Source organism: Pseudopodoces humilis, chromosome 19, assembly GCF_049639895.1.
Source record: "Pseudopodoces humilis isolate 2021_Gansu_Grassland_sample_001 chromosome 19, ASM4963989v1, whole genome shotgun sequence".
Taxonomy (NCBI): domain Eukaryota; kingdom Metazoa; phylum Chordata; class Aves; order Passeriformes; family Paridae; genus Pseudopodoces; species Pseudopodoces humilis.
The window spans coordinates 11,257,868-11,270,960 of NC_142218.1; the positions used below are offsets into that span (position 1 = coordinate 11,257,868).

General features: G+C 44.5%; 1 protein-coding gene and 1 long non-coding RNA gene across 4 annotated transcripts in view; one reads left to right on the forward strand and one right to left on the reverse strand.

Moving 5' to 3' along the window:
* PHACTR3 (phosphatase and actin regulator 3) overlaps positions 1-13,093 on the reverse strand; it is a 99,453-nt gene that overhangs the window by 21,762 nt on the left and 64,598 nt on the right. For 2 of the 3 annotated variants that reach the window (XM_014254098.2, XM_088064448.1), the window contains exons 6-8: positions 11,569-11,833; positions 10,364-10,611; positions 6,608-6,761 (exon numbers count right to left, since the gene is read on the reverse strand). In XM_014254098.2, the coding sequence (XP_014109573.1) occupies positions 6,608-6,761; positions 10,364-10,611; positions 11,569-11,833 (667 nt within the window). The remainder of the gene's footprint in view (positions 1-6,607; positions 6,762-10,363; positions 10,612-11,568; positions 11,834-13,093) is intronic. The other variant, XM_088064447.1, reaches the window with a different exon arrangement.
* Positions 1-13,093, forward strand: part of LOC148182824 (uncharacterized) — a 33,226-nt gene that overhangs the window by 9,954 nt on the left and 10,179 nt on the right. The gene's annotated exons all lie outside the window — the stretch shown is intronic.

Consider the following 13,093-nt stretch of genomic DNA (forward strand, 5'->3'; position numbering starts at 1 on the left):
CCCGCAAGTTTATTTATGTGATTATGCTCCCCTGTGATACTTACAGCTTTCTGCAGACTGATTTGTTTATTTCTAGTTTCACTTGTGCCACTTACGCCAGATCTATTCGAGGAATTGACTGTGTGTCCCAGAAAAGGCCCTGTATATTCCTATCTGTGTTTCTACCTGCTGCTCTGCTCTGCTCTTCTCTTGCCTGCTGTGCTCTGACCTGCTGCCCTTGGCTTCCCTGTGCTGTGGAAAACAGGTTTGATTAGGAATTCCCAGCACTGGAGCCAGGGAAGTAGAACAGAGCAGTGTAAGGAGATAGTGTCTTCCCAGAAGACAATCTTTAATCAGCTGTGCCCTGGGAACTTGGAACTTTATGTTGTTGCCTGACAGAATTTACTACCTCTGCAGTGACACTGCCTCATGTTTGCCCAAATATCCCCCATTTTCAGCAGAAGGTGAATGCTGAATCCTCAGCAATAGAGGCCTGTGCTGAGAGCAGCTCTGGGTCAGGTGCTTGTGTTCAAACCAGCAAATAACCCAGGACTAAGGCAACCCTGGTTCAACCCTTTATAAATTAATTAGTGTGCTCAAAAATTCTTGCCAGATGAGCTGTGGGCTGGTCTGAGACAGCAAATTGCTCATTCTGGTTCAGCTGCAGACCATGGCTCTTGCTCAGAGCTGACTGGGTGCTCCCTAGTTAATTGTGCAAGTGCTGCTGAAGCAAGGAAGCACCTCTGGTTCAAGAGCTGCTGTCCAGAGGGCCTGGTATGATCACACACTCAGGGAGGTCAGGTTTACTTGCTGACTAGGGATTGGTGTTAGTGAGGTTCATTCTATTGTTGGAGTTTAATACCTGAAAGGGAACAAACCTTTCTCAGTCCTTTAGACAAGGAGACAGCAATAGTCAAGGTACAGCATGTACAGATGCACTTGAACCCTCTTCAGTGCTTTATTTGAACTGCACTGCAGCTCTCTTGGACTTGAAAAGCCATGTAAACAGGAAGCTGAACTTACCCATTGCTTGGAGACCTTAATGGCACTTGAGTCTTCTCCCTTTCCTCCTGCTTTTTACCACCGAAGGCTGTCTCAGGAACTCTGGCAGCAAGCTCTAACCCCCAGCCCCTTGACCAGGCCAGTGCTGTCTGTCACTGTGTTCACAGCAGGATTTCCAGCTGTGTGCCACTGCCTGACACCAAGGAATTAATGCCTTGGGACCTGGACTGCTTAATCCTGGAGGCAGCACCAAAAAAAAAAATCTCAGCTGCACTTGCACCTCCTCTGTTCTTCCCAGTGCTCCCCCTTCCATCTCTCACAATACCTTTCTTCTCCATAGCCTGAAAAGCAGAGGACATAACTGAAAAGGGGCAAACCATTAAGAAAAGCCCAAATCCCCACTGAGCACATGGGCACTGTGCAAGCTCCTAATAAAATCCTGCAGCCATGAGCAGTTGTGACAGCAGCCCCCAGCTGGTCCCCCTGCCAGCATCACATCTTGCTGGAGCAGAGCGAGGAGACGGGAGACTCCCTCAGCTCCCACACGCCCACAGAATTAAATTGTGGCTCTATATTTAGCTCCTGTCTGGAGTGAGGAGCTGAGCCGTGCACACACACCCACGCTGGGATTATTTTTAGCATCAGCGAGATGGTTACCTGGATGGTTCCTGCCCAGTAATGAAATGCATTAAATTGTGCACAGCTAATTAGTGCTGACAGCTGATCTGATCTTTGTACTTGCTCCCCTGCCTTTCTGTCTCTGGAATGAATCTGTGTCAAGTCTTCCCTGCCTTCTGAAATTAGGGCAGTTCCCTGGTTTTTAGTCTGGTGACTGGGAGATTCATCAAAAGAATGGTGAGCTTAGCTGAGCCTAAGGTGAGCTTAGGCTGGGCTCAGTTCAGCATCTCCTTAACTTCTGCATTAGGGCTACCAGTAGTTTGTACAAGTACCCACACACCACTTTTTGTGGTCAATCTAAACAAAACGTTCCCCAAAATTCTGTGCTTCTGTGCATTCAGCCCAGCTCCCGCTGATTGTCTCAGTCTGAAGCCTGATGCCTTTTCAGTGAGCAAAGCTGCCTGAGATGCTTCTGTGGAGGAGTGGCACTGGATGTGCTGTCCTTGGGAAACATGGTACAGCTTTTGTGTTGTCAGTGAAATAGTCTTCATGAGTGCTCTGTGCAGAGCTGTGCTGCTGTTCTGCTTTTAGGCTGCCAGTCTGAAGTGTTTTTGCTTGGTATTGTTCTGTGTCCAGCAGCACTGTGAACTCCACACTCTGTTACCTGTGAGACAAGCCAGGGTCTCATCTGGGTGTGCTTTCAGCTACATCTGCAGTTCCTGGGTGAGTCAACTTGAAAATCCTTCTCCAGGAACCTCAGGGCAGCAGCACAACTACAGATTCCAGGTGTGGTAACAACTGAATAAAGATGCCTCCTCTTCATTTTTGTTGCCAGGAAACCTTGGCCCAGCATCATCCACTTACCCAAGCCAATGTTTTCAAAGTGGTAAAGATCAGCTTTAGGTGCTCAAGTTTTGGTTCCTTTCTGTTTTCACAAACCCTTTGCTCTTCCTGTCTGACTCCTCTGCCCACATTTCTGTATTTAATTCCTGTCCCCATCATCTTTTAAGTGCCACTTCATACGTCATGTGTACTTGTACAAATACCAGAGGAGGTAAAGCAAGACATGAAGTGAATATTACAAGTATAATCTTTTCCAGGAACTGGTATTTTCATTGAGACATTAAGTTATACTGGAGTGTCTTTAATTGTGGTTATATTCTCAAGAAGCACGAGCCGCACAGCCACTTCAAACATCAATTTTCTGAACAGTCACATATCAAATTTAATTAAACCTTTACCTTCAGTCTAGCAAGTCTTTCACTCCCCCAGGTTTCAGCTGATACCCCTTCTAGAGCAAAGTGTGTCTGTGAGACAGGAAGCAGATATTGCAAACAATCGCACTCGCAAATGTCTTTTCTGCCTCGTGACACAAAGAGCTCTTAATTCACTGAATTCCATCGAGGGCTTATTATCTGTGCTCTGAACACATAATAATGGAACCAAGACCTGTTGGGAGCCCTGTTGCCTAATGCACAGTAGAGTATTCCAAGTGTAAACCATGCTCTGGGGCACTGGGGATGCGTGGATTAGTAAGAGAAGCTACTACAGCATAGGGAAAACTGGAATACTGCCATTTTGGAGGGAGGAGGAGGGAAAAGTCCATGTTTCCACGGCAACAAGTGGTAGATTAAATTGCCTGGGAGCACGAAATACAGGAAATACACTTTTCAAAAGCAGCGATGCACATAAATGAATCCTGGAATCTCTCTTCATGCTGCTGTCAGTCAATAATAAATCTGAAGACGGTAGATTTGCGCTGCTGTAAAAGTAGAATTTGTCTCAAAATACAGAATTTACCAATCTCTCTTTTGAGATGGAATGAGTGGGAAAGTAAAGGAAAATAGGGGTTTTAGCTTTGACTTCATAAACATCCATCAGAGTGATAAGAGCTGCTTTTCTCAGCAGGTTCACAGCTACTGTTGAAATGTGTTACAACCAGACCCACTTCAATAATACAGCGGTTTTGAGAGGATGCTATTCTTTTGTCTCCTCATCTTTAAAGCTATATAAACACCATTATTTGGTGTATTTTGCACATTATCTATGTTAGTACACCTTTTCCTCCGGAGTAGAGAGTGAGGCTGTGTTAGCTGTGGGCTGAGGCAATTTGCTAGACAGCTACAGACTATCCCCCTGCAACTGTGCTGAAAAATATCAACGCTGTTAACAACTGCCTGGTTATGTGCCATTCTTATGCAGTCAGCCATTGAATAACTACTTGCTAATCTGCCCATAGATCATTCTTTGTGCTAAACACAGATCTATAGCCTGATGGTACACGGATTCATGGTTTGCTGTTATCTAAGTGTTACTATTGCAGCAGCAGCAGCAATGCGCTGCTCTTTTCTGCATAGGTAGTGGCAAAGCCCTGCAGAGAACAGACATTTCTACTGGATCTCATCTCCCAAGGCAGCAGTTCCCACCCCAGCTCCACATTCCTTAGCTACAAACCTCCAAGTTGTCACACAGAGACTGTGCTGCACAAGTACCAGTGATATGAATGAGTGTAAACACCTCAAAAGCTCATCCAAGAATTTGGCTCTTCCCAGTTTGGTTTCATTTCCACACCACAGCCAGCCTCTGCTCTGAGTGTGGGCTCTGGGGTGGCCTGGGTTTCATGGGGTGAGACCTAGTCAGAAACTCCCAAGGGATATCTCTGGGGCTTTGGCTCTCTGGCCTTTGCCAGAACTGATTTTTACTCTTTTGGTTGGCTGTTGAGTTTTTGGACACCCGCTTGCTTTTTCCTGGTGTTGTAAATATTTTCCTGCATACATCCACCACCTGAGTTTGTTTGCACAGTCATGTTCTATTCTGGTGGATGAGTTAAGAGCTGAGCTGAGCACTGCCAGCCCATATGTGCTGGAAGTTGTGTGGGAGTCTGCTCCCAATCTGTTTTGCCTTTCCTGGCTATTCCAGCAATCTCTGCACCGTCTGTTCCCCGAAATGCGCTCAATCTTCCACATTCCAGGAAGAAGGAACCAAATTAAGGCCTGGCTTCCAACACTTGGAACAAAGATGGCTTTTAGCCATCCTGTAGACTTCACCAGTGACACTGATGGGCTGCACCCCAGATTGCTGCATGAGATCACAGCAGGCAGGGGAGGCGCTCCCTCAGCTGCGTTCACCTACACACAGCAAATTTCCTGCCTCGTGGTGATGACCAGCCCCTCTCACCTGTCCAGCATGTCCTCTGCAAGTCCTTGTACTGACATTTGACTCTAGGGATGCATCCCTTACAGTATTTCTTTAGGCTCATGATTAAGCAAGAAAAATGGTAAATGAAAATAAAAGGATAAAGGCTGTAGTTACAGCACCTGAAGCTGCTGAAATTCATCACAGCTTTCACACTAAGGGAAGTCAGGCAGGGCTGAAAAGAGATGTGATCTTCTAGGCACTTCAGCAATATGAGATGGGGCTGGATATGACAGTCTTCTCCTTCAGTGAATAGTTCGTAATGGTTGAGCTTGGTTTCAGGGATGGAGTGGGATGGAAACCATTTTTTGTGTATTTTAAAGCAATCAGATTAGGCTCCTGATATATGAAGAGTTCTCATGAGTTATTGAATGGACAAAATAATGGAATTAATTATATTGGGGTGCAATGTGAAGTATTTCCCTGAAAGGCATGCACAAGGCTTGCAGGGTCAGGATGATTGAGGCCCATCTTTGCTTCCTGAGGTGATGGGTATTAATGGGACACACCTATGATCTGCTCTGTCTGTTGCTCTTGGAACTCAATGTACATTGTAGGGGCATCTTTTCTCCCCATGTGGATGCTGTATGTTTTCTGAGGCAGGGTCTGCTGCCTGCACTGAGTTGTGCAGCCCCTGGCACAAAGCAATGTTCCCCTTTGGGTGCAAAGTGCTGCTGTGCAGTCACCGAGACGGTGGAGGGACCACAACTCCATCTCTGCTGCTGCAGGGGCACCACGAAGGGCACCCCAAACCACCTCTGTGTTCCCTCAGCAGCTCGTTCCTTAGCTGAGGGCAGGAGTGGTGAAGGCAGAGGTGTTCCCCTCCATAAACTCTGGTCCATTAAGACTTCTGCTCTGATCCACACATTTGTTCTCATTCCCTGTCCCTGGAGGTAAAGTTTAATCAAAAGCATGCACATGAATGACTTAGTCTAAATATCAATAAATGTTTCTTTCAGGAGAGGCTTGAGATATTTAATATTTAATAAGCCTTGAAAATGAACTTCTATTCATGTTTCCCAATTTGATCCCAAGCATTTTGGCGGTGAGCAGCGCTCGCTGTCCCCGTGCGGACAGCCCAGCACAGATTATTTAACAATCCACTTTGTCTCCTCTAAAATATTCATGTTTGCAGATATCCAAATGCAGCTCTTAGAAAAGCACACACAAAACCCAAATGATGCAGTCTGAGCTTCCCTGTTACCTTCAATCTTTGCTTAAGGCTGCACACCACACCGATGATGCTTCTCTCACAGCTCTTCCCTGTTGCCCTGGTTACTGATCAAAACCAGAGCATCCCTGCTGTGCCTGCAGCTGGACTTACACAGGCACCTTCCCCAGGTGAGGGCAATGCTGCTTCTGCCTTAAGGCACCGGTGCAGCCACCTGTGCAGCAGCTTTCCCTTGGGCAAGTAAATATGCAGCTCTAACAATTGCTTTTATCCTCACATTCAGCTAGAGCTGATAAAACCAAATCAAGTTGATAAATAATTACACTACTATTTTTGCTAAAGCACTGGGTTTTCTGGAGGACCTCCAAATCTTGATTGCAGCAGCAGAGCTGCAGGTAGATTTGGCAGGATTTTGTCTCCCAAATTGACTTCTGTCTTGTTTTCCCTTGAAATCAAGGCAATCCTGACTGAAAAGGGAGTTAAGACTTTTTCTCCTGTGGCTGATTGACAGCTGAAAATGTGCTGTATTGGTTTGTGGATGGTTCCCTGCAGGCAATGGACCTGGGGGTGGGTGGCAGGGCTCAGAGGATGCTCCATTGTAAAGGGAGGCTCCTCCTCCCTGTTCTCCTTCACAACACTTACTTTGAGAGTTTCATTTCAATTTGCTGCCGGATTTCCTGTCTTTCCTCATCTGTTCTCCTTGGGAAAATATTCCTGTCTTCCAGCTCCTGCTTACTTGGTCTGTTCCGTAGTTTTACTGCCAGCAGTTCTTTCTTGCATTTTCTTGGCAAAGTACCTGGGACATGCATAGAAAGGAAAGTTATTAGAAAGACAGCTCCTGGGGATGAAACAGGAAGTTCTGGAGAGCAGGAATGACAGTGGTCTGTGTGGTGCTGTGCAAGGAGCAGTTGTACACATAAATGTCAGAAAGCAGCACTAGAGCTGAGCAAGGCTCAGACACAAAACCACTGCAAATGCAAACAGAACACATTCCTCAGTGCATGCAGGAACTGCAGTTAAATCTTTGTTTCATCTTGGGAGCTGAGTGTGTAATAGGAGGTTAATTTATTTCGGTTCCTTTTTGCTTTAAAGGGTTTGGGGTTTTTAAATTTAATGCTTCACCTTTTCTGGAGAAGGTCACCTCATTTTTAAAGAAAACAACTACTCAGTATTTTTTGTTTGGCATTTGAGATAGGATTAAAGTCTGTTTTTTAAAGGATGCTAAAGATTCTAAATCCTAAATAGATTCTCATTGCCAAATACTGGGGTTTTATTTGCTAGGGATCTGTGGACCTCCATTTTTATTATCCCTACTGATCTCAAGTTTCTTTATGCAGAGGGAGGAATCTGTACAACTTCCTTCCCACATTTACCTGTTGGAAAGAGTGGGGTAGAGTAATTTTGGTCTCCCTGTGTGAGCAGTGAAAAATCTCTCAGTAGCTGCATTTGTCTAAAGTAAAACTTTTCAGGAACCATAATCAGCTCAGAACCCCTTTCTGGAGCCTAAAAGCTGTGCCCTTATTTAGCACCTTCCTTGAAATGCTCTCACAGTCTGTTGCAAGCATTAATTTAATTAAACCACACAGCCCTGTCTGAAGTAGCAGATATACATTTAACAGATGGGTAGGGAAGTTAAATGATTTGGCTGCTGCCACACAGAGCCTTCTGCTAACTGAATATCCGACTCCACCAGAAGCATTTGGCTCACAAAGCCACAGACTTGGGACTCTGACAGGGTTTCTCACACTGGGAGTGGGTGCAGAGGAACCAACAGAATTCCTACTGGAAACAACCTGAAGGGGGCTAGAAAACTCCTGGGTATCCCTGCACATGCTCCCAGTTTCACCTGAGTGTTTTACAGAGGTCGTAAGAGGAATTTGACCATGTCAGGAGGTTTCTGTGGAGAGACTGCACATGGACAAGATCTGTGTGTCCACAGGAGCTGCAGCACTGCCCTGTCCCAGGGCAGGGCACCTTGGGGCCATGGAAAGTAATATAATCTATAGGATTTTTGTCATTGACTTTAAAGGAAGTGGGGTCAAAATCCTAATTAACAGTGTCAGCTCCCTCTGTCAATCGAAGGTGGACTGTTTATAATGAAACATAATTTACCAGAACAGGTTAAAATGCAAGTATACATGCAAAATCTAAATATTAAAAGAGAATAGGTGCATAGGAATAAAACAAAACTAGAGAACAAAGAGAAAAGAAAGCCCCAAGCTGTCTTCTCCACATCCATCTTCAGCCCCCTGAGGTAAATTCCTTCCTGATTACTGCCTCAGTAGAAACTGAACCTGCAAAAAATCCTTATTTAAGTATTCTTTTTCTAAGGGTTAATTTTCTTGGTCAGTCAGGCACATTCAGTGCCAGTCTGCCCCCTGACCATCTATCTCAGGCAGGATCTTGGCTGGATTGATTCGTGATTTAACACACCTCAGCTAGGTCAACAAGAAATGCTTGGGAAATTCACACCCTTTTCATGTTCAGGCTGCAGGTTCCAGCAAAAACTTCCTGTTTTAATTCAGTGGAATCATAACATTTAATTTCCTATATGTTTACTATTCTTTTTATCATATTCACTGTTCTATCAATCAAAAGCAAATCCTGACACTGCCTGATGCTGGACAGGCCTCGATTGCACCAGTTACCAATTTTGGGCTATGTTCTAGTAATGTTGTTTTGTAAGCTCGTCTTGTCTTGTGTTTTCAGCAGTTTCAAATTATGATTTATTGATTAGGAATGGAAAACCAAGACATCATTCCTCCCTTTTTCCAGAGTTACGTGACCTGACTGTACCTCGCTGTAGCCACAGGGCTGTGGCACTGTGCCCTGTCGTGGTGGCAGTGGCAGAGCAGGTGACACTCTGAGGCAGCACAGGGACTGTAAAACAGCTCAGGATTAATGGATAGTTTTACTCTCTCACTTGGAAACCAGCCCAGATTTCTTCAAACTAGAAGGAATCTGGAGATGTTTAGGGAATTGTTCTGGTGCTGTCCCTGCTGCTGCTGCACCTCTGTAAGGTGCAGGGTGCACTTGAGGGAATGCTGGCACCAGCAGTGCCTCCACACCAGAAATGCCTTGGGAATGTCCCAGCTTGCTCTAACTGGACATCAGTCCCAGAGCTCAGTATCCTCTGTGCCAAGCAGCACTCTTGTTGCAGCCACAATAATGCCAAAATCATCTTTAAAACAGGTCTGTTCTTTCTCAATTGGCCTCAGCCATCCCCAGTACACCACCACTGTCCTTCAACTGCAGGAATTTTCCAGAAGTCAAGCACTTATTGTGGAAAGCCCACAGTTGCTTCTAGATATCACTGAAACTTGTACAATAACCAGTGCCCTCCTATCATCATCATAATGAATAGTTATTTGTTAAATCATTTGTTAAATTATTCACCTTCAATAGTTAAATATTCAGATTTGGTTTTGCTTGTAGGGGATAATGTATTTTTTGCCTGGCTGCCTCTGGCTCTTAAAATTTTTATCAAAAGAGGCCACTTTTACACACATAGCCAGGAAAAAATACAACTTGAAAGGTGTTTTTAGTGTTTTGAGCTACCCTTAAATGCACACTAATTAGGGAAGACACTCTTTTCTTTTCCCTCACCTCAGGAGTCTGTTCTGTTACTTGGTGTCTTAAGACACAGCAGCAGAACTCATGTCCTGTCTGCTGGCTCATGCTTTCAAAGACACTTTTTAAAATTCATCTTTCATCTGCTATAACAATTATTTTTTGATAAATTGTTCTCTGCCTGCCTTCTTTTAATGCATTCATGAAGAGAGTGAAGGATTCATTTCAGATTTAATCTGTCTTGCTAACATGGAAAACATTAAAAACCTTGAATGACAAATTTTCTAATGAGAGCTGATTATTTTGCCAAAGCTCACTTAAATAATTGCAGAGGATTATAAAATGCATTCCCCATATGTCTCAAGAAGGGGTAAAAAGGACCAAATGGAGAGAAACTTTATTCTTTTAAGATATTTTCTCTACATGTCTGTCCTTCCTAGACTGATTGGTCTCTATCACTTTTCTGTGTACCATCACTCCATGGAATAGCCCTGAAATTCCAGAACACCTCTAGCACTGGCACTGGGTGTACAGAAAGCTCTGGCTGCTCACAGAGGGATGTCTGGGAGTGCTCCTGATCATACAGAGCAGTCCAAGGCTGCATCTGTAACTGAGAGGGTGAAGCACAGTGATACATCTCAATGTGCACTGCCTGGAGGACAATCACAATCACTGTGACTCCAACTTAACTTCAGCTTTTCAGAGGGATTCCTTCAAAAAGTTGGTGTGACAGTAGAGGAATTTATCCTTCTCAATATTTTCTGCTGCTTTTAGAGCATCCCCTTTGGTAGTGAGAGTGTGTCTTTGTAATACAATGACTTTCCTTACCAGAAATAACAGAGTCGTTCAAAACTTCCTCATCCTGATAAAAAACAGACTCTTCCTTGAGCTCTGAGTTCATGATCATGTTTTCTTTGTTCTCGTCTGACTCTTTAACTGAGTTCCTCTTGTTTTCCGAGTCACTGCTGTAACTCAGTGAGTTCTCCTTCTCTTTGTTGCGCTCCATACTCGACGTTCTCGAGGGACGGACATCCACTCTTTTTTTTGGAGAGCCTTTGCTTTCTCTTCCATGGAAGCTGTGGGTGAAAGATGCACAGCCCAGATTTTACACAGACTGTTTTATTGCTGCAGTAGAAATTTACATGAGAATGAGAAAAATGTCCTGTAGCTCGTAAAGGGCAGGGCAGGGAGTTCAGCGTGGACCAACACGGGATGGCATTTTCAAGTGGAGAATGGCTAATGGGGATCTACTTTCCTGTCTCTGCCATTAAAATGAGACATGGAGGAGTGGTGAATAATGTTTTTCTTTGATATATGATCACAAGATATACTGTGGTGATTGAAAACCCCAGAACAACATGTATTTCTAATGTAAAGCATGCATGGCATGAAATATGGCCATTCATATGATACTGTATGATCATGAGAAAGGTTTAACAGGGCCTGGAAATGACATCAGGTGAATCTGTTCCCTGGGGCAGTAGTTGTTAGGGAACTGAGGAATGATACCAACTTCACTCCAAAGCTCTGGGATGGCAAAGGTTATCTCTCTCCTCCTCTGATACACAGCAGGGCTTATAATGAAACCCAGATAAAGCACCCAATGTACTCCCACAAAAACATTTCTGTTAAAAATGTATGTGCTCCTGTGTCAGCCAGGAGACACAGAAACTGCAGAATTTCTCATGTGTAGAGTATTTGGAGCAGGATGTGCATTTGCTACTCTAACTTAGTATCTTGTGGGGAGATTTTCTTCTGCAGTACATCAAGGACTATCTTGATTCTACCTGTTTGAAAACCTACTCCTGTGCCACAGTAGCCTCCTTCTAAAGGAAGAACATACAGTGAAGTAGCTGCCAAATTAAGCACTTTAACCAGGGATGTTTGTTCCAAGCAGTGACATCACGAGGGGGCAAAGCCAAGCTGTAGCAGCAATTAGAACGCTAACAACAGGATAGGAACATTTTCCAAGAAGAATGATGTGGTGGGATGAGTGTCCTCATGCAGCCCTGTAGCCTGGAGGCTGTAGGTACCTGTCCTGCCGGTGTTTGGTGGCCAGAGCCCTGTGGAGTTCTTCAATGACTCTGCTGGGAGGTAAAGGCAGATGAACGGCAGCCAGGTGAGGGGAACCGGTGGGCGTTGTTACCTGGCCTCTGCCATGGGGCTCTGAGCTTTTCTGGCCAGAGGGGTGGAAGAGGGCAGCTTGTCCTGAGATTTGGGAGGAACCGACAATGACATAGTTCTTCAGGATGGTGGAAGGAGGAGATTTCATGGCTGGATCATCCATTTCACTTCCTGCTGTCGGAACACAAGAGGGGAAGAGGTTGTGCAATGCTTTTTTTTTTTTTTTGCTTTTTTTTTTTTCACAGTGTCTGCACTGAAATTAATTTGTTGTATTGAACAGAGGATAAATGGTGATGTTTTGCTCTTCCTGTGGGGTAACTGGCTGAGTAACTGAGTTCAAAAGGCTCTTGCTGCACCACTCCAGATCTTTAATCTAGCAAAACAGATGCCTCTCCCACTTCCCCTCTTTCTCACAGGATCAGATTCTCCTTTTTCCCAGCCCACTACTGCATTTTTGCTTGCCCACACTGTTGCTCCTAACCACCAAAGGCTTGGGCTGTGGTGGCTTTCCAATCTAGCATTTTCTCTGCTGGACTCTGGCAGACTGTATTAAAATTTATGCCCTGTGGTTCTGAGTCTGGACAAAATGTACCCAATGTCTATTAGCTGCTCCTCTGTGATTGCTGCACAGCCCAGACCTCTGTCTTTCATATGCCCGTGGAGAAAATGCCAAAATCATTGTAATATGAGGATAATGTTTGCATAACAAAACTTGCCAAATGACATCCAAAAGAGAGATGGGGTATTGAGCACTAACAAGAAAAAAGAAGGGTGGGGCAATCTAATCTCTTTTTAGCCCCAGAGTCAGCTATTTTCTATGCAATGTAAACCTTTTGTCTGGAATTGGAGTTATTCATTTAGACTGATTTATACATTTCCTAGCATTTGAGTCTGAAGCACAGTGGACGTTTCCTTGGTTGTAAATGTGGAGGCTTCACACAGTATCCCTTAGGACAACTAAACCTCTGAAAAAGATGCTGATTAGTTTTGCTGTTCTGCAGTCCTCTTCCCCTTTCCCTCTCCCTATATCCGTGTCCCAAACCTCTGGCATATGGAGTTGTTTACACCAGCAGCTCTGGCAGGGTGGATAAAGGCAATGAGAGCGCCTCATCCCAGAGTATTTCTTGTCCCTTGTTGCCACCTAGTGCTTCATACAGGAATTTAAACTGGCACAGCTTGCGCAGCTTTGGTACAAACATGTTTTCACAGGTAATTTTTCTGTTTTTTCTCTTACTTTTGAGATAAATCCTTCAATTCGTTGCAGAGAAAAACTTCTGCTCAGGCCAGGATTATCCAGAAGTATTTCTGTAACAAGGACTTGGTTCCAGTTAGCAGGGTAACTTGCTAGAAAACTGGAGAGGGCCAAAAAATATTGATTTCAGCTATTAAATATCTCCTGTCAGAGCCAGCATCCTGCATAAGGGTTACCAAAAA